Genomic DNA, 22,101 nt, shown 5'->3' on the forward strand with positions numbered 1-22,101 from the left:
CTTTTAAAATATAATTTAGAAAGCACTAACAGTGTTATTCTGCAATTTGTTTGAACACTGATATGAAAAATAAATTTTTCTCCCAAATAGTCACCAGCTGTCAAACAGTTCAGCTTGCAATTCCTGGTTCAATTCCTTTCACTTTAGTGCATCTTGCAGGGACAGATCAATGATCCTCTGGCTAGATGAGAGGCAGAGTGAAGCCAGGCCCCTTAATTAATTACGGCAGACTTCAAACACTCACGGCTAGTCCAGCGATACTCTGTATTACAGTGCTGACTGCACCACTCCACTGTGAGTCTTGTTTGCAGTGTAAGGCTAAGAATATTGAAAGACTCTGCTCATGAGTTCCTCAAACACAGCTGATCTGTAATAATAGCCAAGTTCATTTGTCATCCTGGGTGATGCCACTGACTCACTCGGCTGTACCACTCGTAGCAGCCATTGCTTTTGCTCCAACACCTGATGCCTTTGAGTTCATTCAACCAGTTATACAATTTCTAGGTATGATCCAAGGAGCAGGGTCAGCACCAAAATAAATTTGCTTTAAACATCTGAGAAATCTCATCTTTTGTGGGTAGCAATTTTGATTCCATGATTGTCTGCTACTTGCCCTAAGGCCTGATATTTTAATGACTCCAGCTTAACTTGTATAGATAGATAGAATAGCCATACTATTCCTTAGTCTGTGTGCCAGCAAAGAAAACATTTTTTTTAAGCTTCTCTCAGTGTTTAATAACACTGTAACTGCTGCCAGTCAGCAAAGATCTTTTGAGGATGGCATTAACAGCAAGCAGGTTGGCATGGCTATGCTACGTGTTTTTATTTCTCTGGTACATCCTACAAGAACTCAGGAGTTAAAGGAGACCAGATTTTCATTAACTGCCCTTGTTGAGGCCTGAAATCCAGTTATACAGCTCTTTGTGCCTACTGGCTTACAGCTAAGTGGTGCGTAATGAACACATTGCATAATGCAAACAGAAACGTTCGTGCCTAAATGCCCAGTGTATTGGCATTTAAAGGAAGACTGCCAGCAGCTGGTCTGTTCCTGTTGAGACCCCAGCAAGGGCAGCTCCTCAGACAGGGAATATGCACCACTGCTGCACAGCTCCTCTCCCTGCCACTCTCTGGCCAGAGTCATGAGATGTGGAGTGCAGCAGCTGGAGCAACAGCTTTTTAGGAGGGCATCACACAGATGCATTTAAATAAAACTCAGCAAGCAAAGCTCTGCACCTCTGAGTAGCTCTAAACAGATAAACATAGGGACCATTCATGTGAGCGCACCAGCAAAATCAGGAGCCCTCATTTTAGGTGTAAATTTTAACCAGTACAGGCATTTGTAACTCAAGCTCCTTCAAAAACCAGTCTAAGTGAACAGCATCTATTCTTTGGCAAAGCATAATGTCTGTCACTGAAAATCAACACTGAATGTCCCAAAATAAAATAAATTTCCATAATAAGCAAACATGAATAACTCTCTAGAATATCCCATCTGCCCCCCATCTTGCTCAATTTTTGATGCTAAGAGTCACACTGTGGCCACAATCATGCTGTACAAGGCAGAGCAGCTGCATGATACGATTTACCTGTAATAAAGTTTCTGAGCTAAAAGTAATCAAATCCCTATGATCCTGAGAGGCATGAGCTGATCACTAAAAATGTCAGCATAACATCTCTTACCAATATACGGCATTTAACAACAGGCAAAATGAATTATGTGAGGTTTCTCTGCCTTCCTTTAATAATAAGAATAGCTAAAATCCCTGGATTTGAATGGCCAATGATCTAAACCAGTAGTCAAATCCTGTGTTGTGAGGTACACTATTAAAAATAGCTTTGAAATGGGTACTAATTGATGTTGGACATTCCCTTCTTGAACTAACCACATACATTATGAAAATATGCTCTTTTTTGGAGACTCTAATTTGCTTGCTATATTTTTGAGTTCAGATTTTGTAATTAGTGGAGAATTGTATGTTTTAACATTACATTTTATATAATATTACACATGCATATTTATCTACATGTTAGCTATGTTTAAGACCTCATTTTGCAAGGCCTTGAACAAATGTTCTCATAAACACAGAACTTATGGATCCCTGCACTTCACAGGAGTGTCTAGTGTCTAGCCAGTGATCCTCTATATGCAAGAGATGCTTTGTACAAGCATCATGCAAGGACAGGTGACTTCAAATGCCAAATCTAAGACCACAAGTACTGACTGTTTTCTCCTGCTTTCCCTTTAGATGCTAAACAGTAAAACATCTCCTTTTGCTCTGTGGTGAACCCCATAGAACTCAGTATTTTTCCAACATCCCTTTGCAAAACTTCAAATTAACTAGTGAGAACTCAAATGAAAACTTCTGTCTCCCATCTGTGACTTTTTTAGTCTCAGCTCTTCCTGCTTTCATTTTTCTTCAACTCATTTAGGTAATTCACCTTTTCCTTGTAATCATTATGCTAGCAAGGCAACCTAAAATATCCTGTAAGCATTTTCCAAACAGAGCACAGTCCATGTCTAAGAAACACATATATTGTATAGAGACACTCAGAATTAAAGGTTTGGGATGAAGGAGTGTGTTTTAAGAATATGTTCTCTGGGGAGATGAACTGAATTGTCCTACAGGCTGTATCTCTATGTAGGAAAAACGGATTAAAAAATTTCTTTTTCCTTTTAGCTCTATCATCTGCTTCTTACTCGTAACTTTGATCCTGTGGCCTTTTCCTATTTTCTTCTCTCAGCAGCATTACTAGATTCCCCTGAAAAGGCAACAATTTCATCTCTCTACAGCGATGGTCAATCTTGATTCAAACTTTAAAGTTTTACGGCCATTATGCAGCCCAAAATGAACTCCAGACAGCTATCAAAGCATGAAACCATTTTCTTCAACAATATTGTCTGGGCTGAAAACCTAATGATGTATCCAGCAGGAATAGTCTAGAAAAAAAGAATATTGACTTTTTGAAGGTTCACTTTTAACCAGTTCTTCTCACCTGTGCTAAGCCTCCGATCTCCTTGACGCAGACATAGAGCCTGAAGAGGTCCAAGGGCTTCTTGCCCACAGCTGGCAGGCTGGCCACAGGCGTGCCCCTCTCCTCCATGAACGTCAGGTACCGGTCCACCCACAGCTTGCGCTCCGGCTCATTTCCCAGCTCATAGACTTTAGTGATCTTCTCTCCAGTTGTGGTAGAGGAACTTGATTTCTAAATTGCAAGAAGAAAAGAAAGAGTTGGGGGAAGGGTGGGAGGGGAAGGGAAAAGAAAGTAAGAAACTCACAACACTGAAAAAGAGAAGATGTCCAACAAACTAAAGCTATCACACAACAGTCAGGAATGAAGGCTACTAGTTCAGGCACAAACAGTACATTCTGTCCATATACAGAAAAGTCAGCTTTATAAATAAAGGGCCCAAACTCCCCATTCTCATATTTCTTTCACTGATCTGAACTTTGGATCCCAGAAGGCAAGTTTCTGATGTTGCCTCATGTCATTTTAAGAAGAGGTAGCTCTCACAGAGTGCTTCTCGTCCACTTATCTCAAAGTGCTTTGCAAGCAACTATTTCAGTAAAATTAGAAACAAGCTTGTTCCACACAAGTTTAGAAACTCCTAAATCCAAACCTATCCTCTCCTCTTTGCCCTCAAAGATGGCCTAGAAAACCTGAAAGTGATCCTCCAGAGCAGGAATTGCACAAAAATAGCCTAAAGTGTGAATCATGGCAAACTAGTACATGGAGAAGTAGTCCTTTCTTTGGAGTCATAAATGGTTATGCTTTATTACCACTTCACATCACTGGTGGCCAAAAGGCAAGATGAGCAAGAGTGCCTACAATACAAGGAGATTGGTAGCAATACTCTTTGTGAACTGCCATTTAGTTGCCTGATCCAATAAGGCTTTTAAGTAGCATCTACTCTTCTCCCTTGCTGAAGTACAGATGATATCCATCTCTGTTGTCCTACCTTGCAAAGGGAATGTGTGTTATCACCTGGGGAAAACCAAGGATGGACAGCAATCAGAGCTGAGACACCACCAGCAAAAGCAGAAGAGGTGGCAAGAGCAGAATTCCATCTCTGTGGCAAAAAGGCAGGAGTGAACCTGCTTTTTTCTCTTTTCTCCTTTTTTTTTTCCTCCCTAATGTAGAGACAGCAGAAAGCACTGAGGCTGCTACACAAGCTATAAATTCTCAACCTATCTTTTCTGTGCAATGTAACCCTGTGAGCTGGGCTCTGTGCCATGTGTGGACAGACCCTGTCACAGCCCCTGCCCAAGCTCAGCTCTGACAGCAGAGGGGTTGCTGCTACAGCAGGACAACCCTCCCACTTGCACAAAGTGAACTGATTTGCTCAGCGGTGGAAGATGGGAGTGGTTCAGAATTAAACACAAGGGAAAAAGACTGACATAAAGCTTTGGGAAAGGAGCCAAATATGTGAAGGGAAACATATCCTTTATGTCTGTATAGTAAAAGCCTAAACTTTGTTGTTGATTGCAGTAGACACTTCTTAAAACTCATCTAGTCAATCACTTTTTCCCTCTTTTGCCTTTTCCTCACTTTGAACTGAAGACAGACTATTGTCAAGTAAACAGAAACTCATTCCTAGTTGAACATCTCTAAAAAAGATCCTCACTGTACCTCACAGATGCTACTGAACCACTCACTTGTCCATGTCCCCACACAGTGGTGAGGCCTGGCACTCAAAACCATGAAAAAGGGATACAGCAGAGTAGAACCCCACTGCCAATGATTTCAAGAGCATTGCCACCATTCATCTTGCATGTTAGCTTGGAAAATATGACAGACTCTGTATCTCCTTCCAGCTACCAGCTGCAACTTGGCAAAACTGGAAAAGAGTCAGGAAAAAAGAAACATGAAGCCAAGGGGGTGACCTAGCAGTTCCATGAGCCTTTGCTGTTCTTTCCAGTGAATGGATATTAATTTTAATGAAATAAATAGCCTCCTTTAAAGTCTGCTGCCTTGCTGATACTGTAACTTCTTCACAGCAATCCTTCCTACAGACATATATGATTACATTTCTTAGCAATGAGGTGCATGCCTGAATTTACTTCAGCCAGACTCAGTTGTGTTACAACTCCTACTGAAGTGAGATTCAGGGCTAAATTTGTTTTATTAATACTAAGTGGCTGGCAGGAAATACACTGACATGAATCCTGCAGATTATGCAAAGAAAGCACAAACTGATTCTGTAATAGCAACCAATTTACTGAAAGCATCACTTGCTATATATCTGGGTACTCAAGAAAATCAGTTTAACTCTTAGCAACAAATACACTTTGTCCAAGTTTGGGAGGGTTTTTTTTGGGTAGGTGAAAAGGGGGAAGTAAGGAAGTCATGTTGCTACTAATTTGATGTTGTGGTGAGCACCAGATACATGATCACACAGGCTTGAACAGCTGAATGAACTGGAACTACTCCACTACTTTTTGCAGTAAGCACAAAGTTAACTCTACTGCTCACCAGTATCAATTTTAATCTGACACTTAAGATGCCCCAGAACTCTACAAAAATGAAGGCGGGAAATTCCAGCTTTTACACAGAAAATTTTCCATGTGCTCATATTCTAATGTATGAGGCAACAAAACAGTTTCTATTTCACTTTTTTTATGGTGAACCATGATTAAGAAAGTTCAGATTTACCAGTTTTAGGGTTTCATTTTTATTTGTTAAGATTCACTTTTTCAAATCAGAATCAGAGTAGAAGGGAAACAGTTAAGAATTTTTCTTTCTGCATTTTTCTACTATACATCTCAAATGATGCTGCTTTTCAGCAGTGTGGCAGCAAGCTCTAAAATGACAGTATAATCTGAAAACTTTTCACAGCTTACAGAAGGTAAGAAGTGTTTCTTACTGTGTGAGCTTTCAGGTTGTCATGCTTTGTAAAATGGGTGCAATTTTCTTCTAAAATGAAATGTTAACTTTAGAAGAATGCACTGGAGGGAAGAATGCTATTCCTCAAGAGTAAAGATCTTTTTCTCTTCTCTATTTTTATAAAAGTAAATGGATAAAAATGACAGGTGTGTGCAAGCTAGTCTATACACAAACAAACTTGAGTTTCAAATGGGCAGGTTCAGCTGGAAGCCTAAATTTACCTATAAATATTAACCCTTACAAAGCAAGGGTTTATAAAAGAAAGATCGCATTTTAAACTAAAATGAGCACATCCCAAGCAATGCTGGAAGAACACAGATCACGACCTCTCCTTCTGTTAAGTATGTTGATAATTCTGGTGACAGAAGAATGCTAGTGCAGGCCTATGGCACATTAATTTACTGATTTAGTTATATCCTACTCTGCCTGCAATCACCAGCACTCTTCTACACAATCCACTGGCAGTGTTTGAATGGGTGATTAAAAAACTCCACCAATGTATGCGGATGCCAAAGCCAATTCCCATACTGAATCTGTCGAAACCCATACTTTCTTTTCAGTACACCTACCCACTATTAAAAATGTATTATATGCAGACCCTCGTATGGTGAGTCTGCAGAATCCTTCAGAGCAACACAAATTTATGTAGGAGTTATTTTCACATGAAAGGCAGTGGGTAGTTGCTTCTCTACATATCTTTAAGGATCTATATTTATACAATTACCTACTGTTCACTTCCCTGACTTCAGTGAAGAATTTGCCAATATTACTCGTGTTACACAGATCTCTTTTGCTACAGAACAGAGTGTGCATACACAGGCAGCTAAAACTGCCAAAGTCCAATCCTTGGCAGAGGCTTGTAGAGGACACATTCTTTGTCAATATTTTCTCCTGAAGGACTCTGGAGACCCCTCTCAACCAGCACCAGGGAGGTGTAGTACTGTTCAGGTGCATTCACTGTCATGTTCCTGTGTACCTATGGACAGTTAACAGCATTTTATGGGGTTTTTGTAACCTACTGTTCTACTCATGTTGCAGTGACCCTGCATGGTTTAAACCCTCACTTGAAATGCCTCTTTTAAAGAATTTTAGAACTATCTCACCACTGTCAGGGATGCACATTATATGCAAAACTGGTAGAGCAGAAGCGTCCTTTTCCTGACATACCCAAGGAAGCCTCAAAACCTAACATTCATCAGTTCTTTCTCCCCTTTTTCTCGAGCCTCACTTCCACATAAAACAGCTGAAAGAGAGGATCCACTTACGAGGATCACAGGGATACCTTGAAGTGAATCAGAGACCATTCACCCCTGCTTTTATTCTCTACTGGAATGGACAAGTTGTAGCACATGAAACAGCTTTGGGATTTAATGAAGCAATTCAGGCTGTTTTCAAGTGTAACGAAATGCCTGCAATCAATCGTTCCAGTCTATGTCAGGCTGCTCTTGAAGTCGATGAAGTTATCCAATCCACTGGCCTTCACAGGTAGAAAGGGATCAGCTCATTGGCAGCACTTATTTTTCTATTATTCCAAAGCTCTGTATTTATCCATGTCTAACTGAACCTTTTGGAGAGAAGGACATTCAGAAGAAACTGAAAGCACAAACTTTCTTCATTTATTTTTTCCAGTGTTATACTCTGTCAATAATCTATACTTTATTTACACAAAAAAAAATCTCCACATCTGTTCATGATGACTCCAGGATTTCCTATGCAGTTTATGCAATGAGTTCAGGAATACATTCTTGTTTGGTTGTAGAGGAAGCATTTGATGTGTTAGACAGCCCATGCAATTACTCTCCTGCTTTCCTCCAGAAAACTGCCCAAACAAGCAGTACCCCAAACATCACTACAAAGAAAACTAACAGAATTTTTGGTGTCACCCTTTCACAAATGTTTTTAAGAAAAAGATGAGACCTTGTGGGAATAAGTAACATCAGCTGCCTTCTGAGACTCAAAGTTGCTGTCAAATCAACATCCAAAGATATAAGTGGTGCATTTCATGCCATGCTGCCCCCTTGCTCAGGGGATTCTGTAAATGTCTGGGTTTTGGATGGTTAGATTTCCTCCCCTTTGACTGGCCTTCCTCTGTTTGCCCTAAGACATACTCTTTAACATATCACTTTGTAAAAATTGTTACCAAAGAATTATTGCTAATTTAAGTACACTTTAACATTGGGGAAAACCCCCTTTATATCCATGACAAGAATATGTTACATTATTATTCTACAGAGAAATTACGATCATTTCTACTTTCGAAAGAGAGGAACAACATATATATTCCTAATTATTAAAAAACAAAACAAAACAAAGCAAAAATGACCAGATGGGTATTTGCTCTCCATAGATCGTATCATCTTAGGCCTGCATTTCCCTTTTCTATAAATGTATATAGATTTTCTACGTGTGTGCATATATATAGATAGAAAGATAGATGATTTGGTTTTAGTACCACACATCTCTCTCAGGTTCTTCTTTACAACCTGTATGAGACTGATTAAACATTACTCATCTAAAAAATAGTTTTCTAAAAATGTACATGCATCAGGATCTTTTTTCAGCTCATAGTCTGGGTTATTTCAAAATAACCAAATGAAGCAAATTAGAAACAATTTTGGTTTAGACTGTGCCTTGACAGCCTAATGGCTGTATTTTCAAATACACAATTCAAAATTAAAAATGTTTCATAAATATAAATGGCAACTTTTTTGTGGTGCTGAGTCTATAATTTAACTTTTGATGGTATTAGTTTCAATAGGGGAGAAGATTTCTCATTTTGTTTTGTTTTTTTTTTTTTTTTCCTTTGTTCTTTTTCCCCCTAAATAATCCTAGTAAAGACAAGTGCAGCAACCAGAGTGAAGTCAGTTGTGTGAAGGAGTTTGGGCCCAGGAACAGAAATGGAATTGTTCTTAACAACACAGTCGGCATGCTTGGAAGCTGATGCGTTACAGGAAGGATGTTTTCTTCACAACAACTGCTGTTTTACCAGACAGCACACTTGCATGATGCACACAATTTTACTCTTTCTTATTTCAAAGTACTGTTGGGACAAATTTTGCCCTTGGATAAGCATGCTCAGGCCCCACTGAAGCCAGGCAGTGGAACTTACAGTCATGTGTCCGAGAGCAGAATTTGTACCCAGTGTTATAAAGAAAGAAAACTGTTTAGTAGATAAATAATAAAGAAAAGGAATTTACAAAACAAACAAGCAAGCATTAAAATATAATTAATTACAAAAAATAAACAAAAACCAAAATAACCAGAGCCACTTACAGGGCTTGATGGAGTCTTTGGCCAGCCTGGGCTGCTAATGCTATCACTTTCATCTCCATGAAATGAGGAGATGCTAGCAGAGCTTGGGGACATTGGGGAAGGGACTGGCAGGTTGCCTGGGGTTGGGGGCTGAGAAATACCCTGAGAGCTGTAGCTATCCTGTGGTAGAGGAATACAAAAAAAAAAAAAAAATATGACAAAGGCAGGGCAAACTTTATTAAAAACAAAAAAATATACATCCAGTTTAACAGACTGACCAATTTTTATATATAAAATATATATAAACAGAGAGACACATACAGAAAACACACACATATATAAATATATTTATATATATATATATATATATATATATATATATATATATATATATATATATAAAAGGTATTAAAACAACATTGTTAATCAGTATAATTTGGAAAGTTTGCTGGATGCTTGGCTAAAGTCACTAAGCCACCATGCTTACTTCAAGCTCACATGAAATGCTAAGCATGGGTTTCCCGTTATGAAAGAAAGAAACAAAAACAAGCCGTTCGCCTTATTTAATCAAATAAGGCAGGAAAGCAAAATATGAAAGCATGTTGCTGCTGCAGCCAAAACAGGAAGCTACAACTGAAGGCAGAGAAAAATGGCTGCGAGGACTGAAACCAGGCAAGACCCTTCTCTCCCACCCACCTGGCACAGCCAAATGCCCATGCAACGTTTGGCTTGGGATGCTTTGCCCCCGCCGAGTTAAAATGCCGTAAGAACTAGTAACTTTCAGATCCACACAATGAAGAAAATAAAAGAAAATAAAAGAAAAAAAAAAGAAAAAAAACAAAAAGAAACAAATAGATTGCACGTGAATGGAAAGGCATGCAGGAAAGAACAGAAGTGGGTAGGCCAAAACCAGGAGATGAAGGACAACACAGCAGACTTCTGCGGGCAGAACCAACACCACGTGCGGAAGGCGGTAAATACCTTTGACTTGCTCTCGGGCTGGGGGGCTCCTTCTTCTTTGCCATCTGCTTTGAGAGGAAGGGGAAGTTTGGACTCACCAGGTGTCATCATATCTGCAAGACCCATAGGTGCTAATCGAAAACAGGAGAAACAGTTAAGCATGACTATGTTTGGCTCTGTAGGAAAAAACACGCCTCCTGCTGCATGGTTGTGGTGCCACGGGAAGGAGAGGTTTTCCCACGTCTGTCCTGTTACTCTAGCAGCCAGAAACCTGGAAACCTCTTAGTTTAAGAGAGGGAAAAAAGGACAATGAACAAGTAGAGAATACAAGCACCATGCAACAGCAACCATCACTTAACAGAGTAGAATTCATTCTTCATGCTGCTGGTGCTTTTCAACTGTCTCTGCATTGGACCACAACATTTTAACAAAATAAAGTCTGCTTTAATTACTGCACTCTCCCTTTAGCAATAGACAAATGTAAATGAAAACAATGCACGTTCTCCTTGCTATGTTAAATCCAAGAAAAAACCTGAATTTTCCAATTACATCTGTAATAAGGCTGGTGTCCAGCAGATAATTCCTGCCCCTACTGACTTCAATATGAATGGCTCAGCCACTGTGAGCCTTAACTACAGAATTACAAGCTGTAAACCATGCTCTGTTGGAGAACCAGCACTCAGCTTCTTCCTCCTGCCAAAACGAGGTGGGACTATAACGAACACATAAATGTCTTTCTCTGATAATGGCATGCAGTTGCTTCCCAGGGGTGCAAGGAGTTTAAGGGTTTTTTTTATTTGAAGATGCAAGTGCCAAGTATAGTATTACTGCTGCAGAGCTGCTGGGTTCCTGGATTTCTAGAAAGATGCAAGAAGAAATATTCAGACAAATAGACAGAAAATACTGGGTAGAGCAGATGCTAGGAGGTGCCACGACACTGAATCAACACAAATAACCAGAAAACAGCAGCAAGACACCAGGTGATTCTTTGCCTGCTGAAAACCATGTGCATAGCATTTGTGAAAGACTGGATAACCTTCCCTTTTTCTCTTTTTAATCCCCCTCATGCCCTTCTTTCAAAGGATATGAGGTAAGAAAAATTCAGAATAGCCTAAAAGACAATAAAAAAGAAAAAAATACATATCCCACATGTAAACATGCAAGAATCAGTAAAGCATCCCTGTCTTTACCAGAGTAGTGTGGCTCTCACAAAATGACAGTGCTGGCTTGCACCAGGCAGCAGGCACACTGCACAGCGAGCCAAAGATAGGAGGGGGAAAAGAAGCTTTAAAAATACTTCACAGATTGCCCACTACAAAATGATTATTGCACATATTCATGTATTACTATGTTTTAGAAAATAATTAGTTTTAATTACAGCAGTGAGAGCATGAGCAGGACTCTAGCGAATACGCTGGCAAGCTTTGCAGTGCTAATTTGCTAATATCTTTAGCATCACTGCAGGTTGAGACTCTGGCTCTGCCAAAAAAACCTACCCAGCCATGTGCCATGTGAGTTTACAACTGTATGCTCAATATTCAGCTTTGAACTGCCCGTGTTTTTCATGGGCACATTTTCTTGTTTTTTCAAAGCACATTTGAAGCCCAATCAAGCCCTTAAAGTCATCACAACACATAAATCATAATTGAGATTTAAAAAAAAAAAAACTTGCAATACTTCAGACTTCAAGAATTGGAACAAAAAGCCTTTTACAAGTGATGCAGCTGCACAGAAAAATCTATTGGGATCAGCTAAAAATGCTGTTATTTTTATGTATGTGTGTGAAATCTCAACAAAACAGCCAGTCAACATGCTACTGGGAAGTCAGCATCCACTAAGCACTTGATTTGTATGCATTTTGCCCTTATACTCTGCTTGAGGAGCTGGGGCAGCTTGTGACCATTCTCAAGTGAAGGATGGCAGCCTAACATGTTCTGGTTTTGAGTTTGCATTTAAAAAAAAATGGTTATTTTTCTTTCAGAAATTTAAAAAAATACATGTACAAAATGGTCAAATATATGCCACAGTGTGGTTTCAAACTGGGATGCAGAACTGTTATACAAAATCCATTTTAACAGTTTACACATTTCATGCTGTGAAAGTGCTACAAAAGATGTCTTGGGTTTTAGCTTTGAAGCAAGCAAAGCTGACCCTTCCCCTGTAAAGCAATTTTAGAGAGGTCAAAAAAAGCAAAGTTAATGATAACGCTTCTTCACCAGAATTCTGCATAGCTAAGTCCTCTGCTGGTATCTCACTTTTATCTAGTTGGCACATCATACTTCTCTTACAAAGAATTTAAAAATTGTGTCCACTTCTGGTAGCCCTGTTTCCATTAGAACTCCCTTATGGAATTCTGTTTCAGAGGCGTTTAAGTTAACACCTCATACAAAGGGCTACTAACTCCAGTCTGCAGATTACAGCACACATTCTGACTCCATTATTCATGCTTAGAAATGTAAAAATACAGGCTCATTTTGGCTTTTGACTATTTCTTGTTGGCACATACATATGTAACTATGAGGAATTGGACACAATTATGAAACAAATAATAAAATTACCCAAATTCTGTTTCACTTTTTGTTCTTAATTATTTAGCTCATCTACATTCTTTCTTTGTACCTCTAAGAGAAGAACTGCAAGCATTTTAGATTTAGGTTGTCTATTTTCCCTATAGCTTTTACCCAAGATGTTTCCACAGCTATTTTTCTATGTGCTGTTGAAATGCTGTTTCGTAACTTCTTGCAAACACGCTCTCCAGCGATTTGTGAGAAGACATTCTTGCACTTTTTTTAGCTAAGCGGTACAGTGAGAACATTGTTTTGACCCTTTCTGAGCAGTGAAATACTGTTATTGTCACGAAACTGCTAAAATAAGACACAGTCTCTTTCTACACAGGTACTAATAATTCTGCCTGTGAAGTGCAGACCAAAGGAGAAAACATTGTAGAGAGGAGGATAACAGGGAAATCTTGACTCAAGAAGTGTTGTGGCATACTGTGAATAGGTTTCAAGTACTAGCCTCTGGCTTATAAGAATTTAAGAGCTAGAATGATTTCAAAAAGCAAGTATAGGTCAAGGTCCTGAATTAGCTATTCCACACTGAATTTAATGTACTCAAAGGCAGATATTGACATGAGTAAAACTGCAGCAAAGAATTCTTTTTTGCTAAAGGCTGCTCTACCAGTCCCAGAAGATGATGAAATACTGTAGAAGCAGCAATATACAAACATTGTTTTTCTCTTTATTGCTAGTGTGATAACAAATCATGCTCTACAAAACAGAATACTCCCTCCTCTCTCCCTTGTAATGTAATACATTCCTCTCTCCCTTCCAACCCTAGCACTCTCCCTCTGTGAAAAAAAGAGAAGCAAAAGCAAAAGCAGTGAATTAGTGACTGGAGCTGATGAGAGAATCCCCACTGCTTTGATGCCCACTGAAAAAACAGAAGAGGGACAACAGCACTGCCCAGTGTCCTGTCATGAGTGATGCTCCAGCTCTGGGCACAAGTGCAGCCAAAGGCGGCTGGGGACCTCATCTGAAAAGGACAAGGGAGCCACCAGGGATCTCAGTGCCACATTGCCCTTCTGCTGACAAGTGCTGTCCAAGGAATGACAAGTACAAGCAGTTTGGGATGTGGGCATTTCTATGCCAGGTGCTGCCTTGATTTACAGTCACTCAGTCATCACTTGTTTGGAGTATAGGTGATGGGACATTTCAGCTGTTACCACCTACTGACAGCCTCCAGAAAGTTTGTCTAAATGTGCATTAATAGCTCCTACAAAGAAATGTATTACAGTAAAAAAAGCCTCTGAAATAAATTGAGATATCCATTTTTCAGAAAAATGCAACAGAAAAATCCAAATAAAGTTTCTAAAAAATATTTCACCTGCATAAATATAATTGCTTTTCCTGTTAGAGGTTCATCCAAATAAACACTAAATCAAATATATAGCATATGTATGATTTTTAGTATAAAGAGTGTCCCTTTAATTTCCTTAGTGCAAATAATTTTTCCTAGAATATCACATTTTATGTTAAGTATTATGATGTTGAAAGTTAATTGGGAGTAACAATATCCTGAAAAAGCAAGGTTTCAGTAAGACAGAGGTACTGAAAAAAGGAAAGTATCCTTAAGCAGTAAGGGAATTTATGCCTTTTTACTGGTTTGTTCATCTCCACAGATAGCAGAGATCCTGAATGCCAGTTTCTATGCAAGAACAATGGGGAAACCTGAGAGATATAAACTTCCTATTGCTTCTTTTTAAAGATGATTTTCACTAGAATTAACAAAGCTCACAGCATGAGCTATATTTGGGGCTGTACATTTCCTGTTTATTATATGCATTTTTAAAGCTGTAATTTGAAAAATAGGGGGAAAAATGTCTAAAATATATATGGGTAATGTGAATTCATACAATAAAAGGACAGCAGCAGTTTTACGATTTTTCTGAATGGCAGTTTGTTCCATAATTGTGAAGGGATTCTGACACCTTTTTCCTGAAGCTTTTGTTATTGTTATGGACGGAATACTCTATTAGAAGAATCTGTCTTCTTTGATCTTGTAATTTCTGTGTTCCTAAACCACTCTGCATCAGCAGAAGCTGGTGATCTGCTGTTTGATCCACAGTCACTGCTGGAGTATCAGGATGCATAACTGCAGCATGACTTTCCTTTCAATTGTGACATTAATTAAAAAAACCTAAAGACAAAAGGATTAACTGGTAATGAGGAGGTATGAACACTACTAAAAATGGGTGACAAAACCAGTGTTAGACATATGCTGAAGCTCCAACACCATATGAAAACAATTCCATCAGTTATCAGCAATCTTCTCCTATTTTACAGTACAACCTGAAACTGCATTTTATTAAAATGAAAGACCTGCCCTCCTCCCTCACAACAGGCAACAAAACTGCCCTCTTCAAAACCCAGACAATGAAGAAACTAACTTCACCTCATTGCTCCCCTTAGGTTTTCACTGGCCTCTACCTGAGACCACAGCTGTTGATGCTCAGTGTATGTGCAAGTTAACCAATGCCTTCACTCCAGCAGAAGCCACTCAGCTGCACTTGGTTTTGGCCCTCCACATTGACTGAACCCTGGTTTATCTGATAGATGTGGGATTTTCTGGGGCAGGGAGGAAGAGGAAGCTAAGGAGCCACATAGCTGAATTGGTCTTCCTGCCACAGAAAATCCTGTTTTCAAGCTCCTATAAAGGTATCACCTATAGGTTCTCCACCTCATCAAATGCAGGGCCAGAGCTGTCCTTAAAGTGCACCCCCAGCTCAAGAAATTATAATTAAAAATACTGTTATTTACACTTGTCTTAACTTCCATTTTTTTGACCCAAGCAGAAGGATGAGTTTGGATATGGGGAAATTAAGCATTCCCACAGCACTTGCACTCAGCAATGTATTCACACCCAATTTTATCTTTCTGGTGTTGTGTGTGTCCATCTCCTCCCCAACAGTGTCTCCTGGAGGCCTGTAAAGCAATTCTAGATGTGTGGCTGCTCCCACACAGACTGAAAGAGATGCACTGCACTCCTCTAGCTCATCTCATACTTACTTTCCATTGGGTAATCTCTGAATTAATAAAACTGGAACAAAAGAAAACCTCACAAATGCACTGGCAGAAAAAACGCTGATAAATGTTTAAATTATTAAAAATCCAATATTTCAGAATGCATAACACAATAAAAAGAGTATGACTACCCCATACAAAAGACTGCTAGGATAAATGGTCTTGCATTGAACAGATTTCCACTGTATGAAATAACGAATGGCTGAATTATCTGAACAAAAAAACCTCTGTGAATCTTCCTTTAAACTGGTTATTCCTTAGGAATACATAAATCTTCTTAGGCAGGGCACTCTGCCATCTGTTTGCTGTTGGTTATTTTTGCAGCTCTGGGGGCCAACAGAAAAGGGTGGAAAAATTACTTCTGCTAATAGCAAAACAGAATTTATAGCACAGTTTCAATGCTCAGAAGTAATTTTATTTCAGCAAGCCAGACAAAACACATAACTACACAAACAAAACATAATATTACCTGGGACAGCTCTGGTGGGGAAAAAGCAAGCTATTATCTAATGCTCTTTTCAATAGCTTGTCCCTCTTCATACAGATGGTGCAGTGTGCTGTCTGGGCTAGCCAAAAGCTTCCAGGCCAGAACTGGAAAAAGCCTTTTTGTTTGTTGGTTGGTTTTTTTGTTAATTTCTCTCTCTTTTTAAAAAAATATTACTAATTAGAAGATTCCTTTCTTCTGCTAACCAAAATTGTAACAATGTTCTTGAAATATAAGACACTGTTCAGCGTCTCAGCAGCTCCTGTGTAGGGGAAAGGAACTCTTGGACATACTAGACACTAGCATCTTACTGTGGCTATTTTCTTCCAAAGGCACTAGAACATACAGAATTGACAGGGAGAAAAGACAGCAAAAGATGCAAAGGATGAAAGAATTACACAGGCTCAGAGGGGTAGACGAAAAGACGTGAAAAACCTGGCTCTTGGTAAGACACAATTTAGGTAGTAAGGCATTTCTTAAGAAATAAATAAAAGTAGAAACAAAAACAATTAAGAAACAACATCGTATTACCTTAGCACAACCTATTCAGCTTTCAGAAAAAACTTCAAAACCCCCAACATTTCTAAAAGGGATAATGTAATCAATAAGGCATGCACAGAAACTCCATGACTGGAATAAGTACTTGGGAGGATCTGCTTCAGGGTCATTGAAACTCCATCCAAACACAGCCCAATCAAAGAATTGATCTTTGCTGAAGCATTATCTTGAAGGAGGATAATTGTTAGGAATTCAAGCTGAATATGGACCATGAAGCACATTTGTGCAAAACTGTATTCACCTGTCTTCAGAGTCACACACAAAGCTACAAGCAATTCTGAACTCATAAATCATGATATGAAGGATAAATCCAGGAGCTACATTGAATATGCCTTTTTTTTTTTTGCAAGAGGAAGTTCCGGTAAAAATTTATATACCGATACCAAATGAGGAAACGCTATAAAAATTTTGAAAACAGTAAATATGGCCTATGTTTTCCAAACAGAATAATTATGTTAAGTGCTCACCTTACAGCATCTTCAAGTCAGAGCAAGTGCACATCTCTTTTTTTAAATGACTACCACATTAAATATCTGAAATTGCAACCTTAGCAAGTAAAATGCTGAAAACCAAAAGCAACCTCTTAAAACAAGAAGCTGTTCTCCTTCCCTGTCTTGCAGACACACACACAAATATACATATACTTGCTAGGCAACACCTACAGCAAGCTGAGTCCAAGAGATGCTAGAACTGTGCAAAACACTGTACTCATCTACGTGCTGTGCAGAAGAACTTAATGAAAAATGTATCGGTTACTGTACAAAAAAAACCTGAGCACCTTAGCCTGATTTCAAATCACTCCAAACTACCCAACAGGGGTGAATCAAATGAAGAAGGATGTTCCTCTGCCACCAGCCCAGGGCTGATAGTGCTGAGCAGGATTGTGGAGGAAGGTCACTGCTGGACGGTTACTCACCATTACCTGCTGAGCTGTTCACCATGTTGGGTGCCATGCTGTAAGGAGGAGCCTGTGGGTTCATCAGGCCGGAGCTGTTGTTCATTGGCTGAGTGTAGGGGGAGCTGGAGCCCATAATCCCGCTCTGATTCATGGCAGGAAAATTGCCTTGCCTAGGAGGGGGAAGCACACATACAATATCTCATTACAGACCTCATTGCTGAAGATGCTGTGGTTTGTCACAGAGCACATCACCTATTGTTTGTAAGGAGAAAGCAGGTAATTAGTTCATTTTACCTACGTGGGGAGCTTTGAGTTAGTCTTGAGCTAATTATCATAGATGTGAAATAAAATTGGACTGAAGACTAATTTCAAGACATGTACAGAGTCTTTCTATGTCACTATCAATCAGAAGAAAAGTACAGCTCACATTATATACCCTATGAGTAGACAGCAATATGATCAGGAGCCAAAATTAGAATCTAGCATTGGCATAAAAAAAGCCCCAGCACATCACCATTCTTACCATTTTGACCATGTAATAGCAATTCTCACCTGCCAGAGCTTAATAAACAGTGAAATGACCAAAAGAAAATTGGGTACTATAGATTCAGTTTCTGATTTCTGCATTTGTAGTTATTGTGTTGAACATACATCATCCATGCCCAATATTTCAAAAACCTCCATACATATTCCACTTCACTGAAACAAGAAACCTCAGCAGAACTATTTTGCTTTTGAAAATTAATAGCATATTTGTATAACGCTTGTATAACTGAGACTTAAATTTGTCTCAAAAACTGCCCTAAATGAAGCCCTTGCATAATTCTCCACATGTTCAGACCAAGTATTTTGAAAGACTAAAACTTATCTACTTTTAAGTTCTAAGAAGTATCTAAGTATGCTTGATACCTGATTTGTCAAACTCTATAGAAAAACTGATGCATAAGGAAGAAAATAATCTAATTCAAGTAAGCATGATAACCCAATGTAATGCATGATTTACCTTAAAAAATAACCTTTTATTCTCTTAATACATAAAACAATTACCTACCTTTTCTTAGTATAGTTGAAGACTGCATGTATTATCATATTATATGAGTAACACTTATACATATAAAATAATACATATGAATAAAAGACACAGAAAAATACTTGTATATTCATAGGAAAATACATAGGAAAATACAAAACTCAGATATCTTTCTTCAGTGTGCCCCCTGTACATTTCTGCTGCTTTTCCAAATAAAAGAAACAAGAAAGCAACCACCCTTTTACACAGCTTTAGTACCTGTTAACTTTTATTTCCTTACAAAAAACGAAGCACTTAATTTCATCCTACAGGAAGGGAAAGCTGAATGTCTGGGTAGCAAGATGAGAGTTTTGGTAGAAATTCTACTTTTAATTATTTTACAGTATTCAAATCAAAAAAGACAACTCCTAAATCAAGAACCCTGAGTAACTTCAATGGCTTCTTGTCTTTCCAAACTCATGGCAGATTCTTAACACAATTGGTAGAAGCAGATTTCTTTTTTAGGAGGTACAGGAGGAAGACCATTAAAGCACTATTTGGCCTAATTTTTCTTGACACACTGTGAATTTCTTCAAAGGAAAAGAGAACGTGTTATCTAAATAAAGCATCTTTTTCCAAGTCAGTTTTGTCCTTTGCTCTCTGAAGACAAACTTTTCTTCACTCTTGCAAAGAGGCAAAGGCTTTCTTTTGATATGAAGGAGATAACTGCCATACAATGTCATTTCCCAGATGAAGCTTGCAACAAGAAGTGGAGGGAAAAGATTTAAAATGCACAGTGGTGCAATGCTCCAAGGGAAATTACAAAGGGAACAGAGAAGAGTAGGACGATTTGGCAACAACTATAAATGATTTCAGTCACACATTCAAGCTTTTCTTATGTAAATACTGTATCTTAACACCCCCCCCCCCTTTTCTAGTTGAAAATTGCTATATTTCAGCAAATGCAGTTAACTGAAAAACTGCTTTCTATGGTGGATAAGCAAGGTCCTTTCTGTTACTGGGTAAAGTTACTAGTGAAGATGAAAAAAACGTGCAAGCGTATTTTCATACTTGAAAAAAGGAGTAATGGATTTTCAGAGGTTCTTTTGTGGAGTAAGGCTAGGATCCTGGAAAAGGCAAGTCTCTACAGGTATCTATCTCTTTAATGCCCTTCTTTTACTTTAAAAATACACAGGAGACACACACCTTGCAGGTAAGCTGAAATTGGTCCTTACCTACCAATATTTCAATAGTATTACTTCCTAGCATGTGTATCTTCTAAGCTGTGGGGCTGTTCATTGTCTCAAATTGAGGTACAACCTATTTCATGTTACCCACAATGGACATCAATCTCAATTGCAGCTCATGCAAGCACACTGCTGTACAACAGCTTTAAATCAAAAAGTAAGAAACTATTTTCAGTTTAGATGGAGAGTGGAAATTAAATAAAGAGAATATACAGGCTTTGGCCAGGACAGCAAGAAAACAACTGAAGTCTAAAAAAATTGCTTCTGCACCCAGAAGAACTCGAATGGCAGAACCTAATTCTGAAATTTCATCGGGCAAGGCAATAGCTTTCCCTTTCATCCTCCAATGTAATGTTGCACTTGGAACACACACAACTCTCTGTCTCTGGAAAGAGCCCAGCAAGTGAAAAGACTCAGCACCATCCCTGGCAGGACTTTGTCCTTTCCCAGCCCCCTATCAAAGCCCTGACCGCAGCACGCATGAGCTAATTCAGTAACACTGAAAGGACATCCTGTCAGAGTAAATGCTGTTTTATTATCAGATTGGGTGCAGTGAACAGTACAGAGCTCCTCTACATATTATTTTGCTCTATGATGGCTTGGAATGGAAAGTTTCTTTAGGGAGAAATAATCAGGTATTACTTCAGCCTTTAATTCTCACTCCACAGTAGGCCTCCTTTGAGTAAAGACTGCCGACTGTGACAAATTGTGCTGCATCAGTGCCATAATATGAAGTGGAGTCCATTAAGAACTGAGCTGAGATCACCAAACTCATTTTGATTAACCTCCAGGTCACTAAACACTTATAAATATGTTACACAGCAGCTGCTAAACATATTTATATATGCTTAAGGTCACAGCATCATCTGTTGGTTGTTGGAGTTAAGTCAAAAATCTTATGTTTCCTTCTGTGCTGCTTTTAGTTAAGGCATATCCAACATACTACAGTACTAGACTCTCTCCTACATCTCCCAATTCCCTCCTCCATTTTTCCAGGATGCTAAATAAAAATCAAGCCTTTAAAAACAGTCTGCTGTACATGTAGTGACATCTAATGGCAAAAATTCAACTGGCCAGCTATGATTTTTATAGCAGTACAAACTCAGCTAAGTATATAAATTTACATTATTTGCCACATAAACAGCAAGGGCTGGGTTGCTTAGGGATGATGCAATTAGGAATAATAGGAAGAAATTAAGAAAAGATACACTTAAGTTTAGTAAAATGAAAAGATGTCTTCCTGGTGAGATACAGTTACCCTCGAAGGGAATGAAGGAAACCTCAGCTCCTGACATTTCTACATGCAGGCAACATATACAAATACATTAAAATGTATTGGTGAGAGAAACCCTGCATTGTGTATGAACTAGAGTATCTGCTCTTGCAATACCTTGATCCCAGATAATGTATTTTTCCCCATTTAGAAGAACAAGCAGCCAGGCCAATACAAATTTGGGATTATGCTATCCATTTAAGCACAATACCTAAGGCTACAATATTTTTTTCTGCTCAACCGCTACAAGTAGATCTTGAAGAGTTCTAAAATTGAAGGCAATTTTAAGAGATTTAAAGTGGAAGAGAGGAATCTGCTTGCTTTCTATGGTTTATTTACTCTGCTGACAATTTAGCAATGCATCATGCCAGAGCCAGTTGTTATGCTTGAGGAAAGGGCTGCCACCTCAGGAAACTTGGAGAAGCTGGAGGAATGTGCTGACAGGAACTTGTAAAAGTCAACAGGCACAAGTGCAAGGTCCTGCACCTGGGAAGGATGAGCCCCCTGCAGTGGTGCCAGCTGGGATTTGCCCAGAGGGAGCAGCTTTGCTGAGAACTCCTGGGCATCTTGGCAGAGAGAGCTGGGCATAAGCCAGGAGTCTGCCTGGCAGCAAAGAGGGCCAACAGCATCCTAGGCTGTGTGACGAGGTTCAGAGTTGGGAGATGGAAGAAACGGACCATTTCCTCCTTCCTCAAGACTCACTGGACTCCATCTAGAGTATCATGTTCAGTTTTGGATCCCCAGAAAAGAAAAGATGATGATGATAAACTGGAGTGAGCAGAGAGCCCCTTACATGGCCAGGGCTTGAGCACTGACCCTGGAAGGGCTGAAGGATGAGGCCTCATTCAGCCTGGGGCAGACAGCGGTTGAGAGGAACCTACAGCAGCCCCATAGCACCCAAAAAGGAGGTCACTTTTCACAGTGGGCATGGTGGGGGGACAAGACACACTGGGCA

General features: G+C 39.1%; 1 protein-coding gene across 1 annotated transcript in view; it reads right to left on the reverse strand.

The window, feature by feature from the left end:
* ARID1B (AT-rich interaction domain 1B) overlaps positions 1–22,101 on the reverse strand; it is a 324,972-nt gene that overhangs the window by 24,115 nt on the left and 278,756 nt on the right. Inside the window, exons 9-12 of the mRNA XM_058019477.1 lie at positions 17,642–17,787; positions 10,117–10,226; positions 9,157–9,315; positions 2,995–3,204 (exon numbers count right to left, since the gene is read on the reverse strand). Coding sequence (XP_057875460.1) covers positions 2,995–3,204; positions 9,157–9,315; positions 10,117–10,226; positions 17,642–17,787 — 625 coding nt within the window. The remainder of the gene's footprint in view (positions 1–2,994; positions 3,205–9,156; positions 9,316–10,116; positions 10,227–17,641; positions 17,788–22,101) is intronic.

This window comes from Melospiza georgiana, chromosome 3, assembly GCF_028018845.1.
Source record: "Melospiza georgiana isolate bMelGeo1 chromosome 3, bMelGeo1.pri, whole genome shotgun sequence".
NCBI classification, from domain to species: domain Eukaryota; kingdom Metazoa; phylum Chordata; class Aves; order Passeriformes; family Passerellidae; genus Melospiza; species Melospiza georgiana.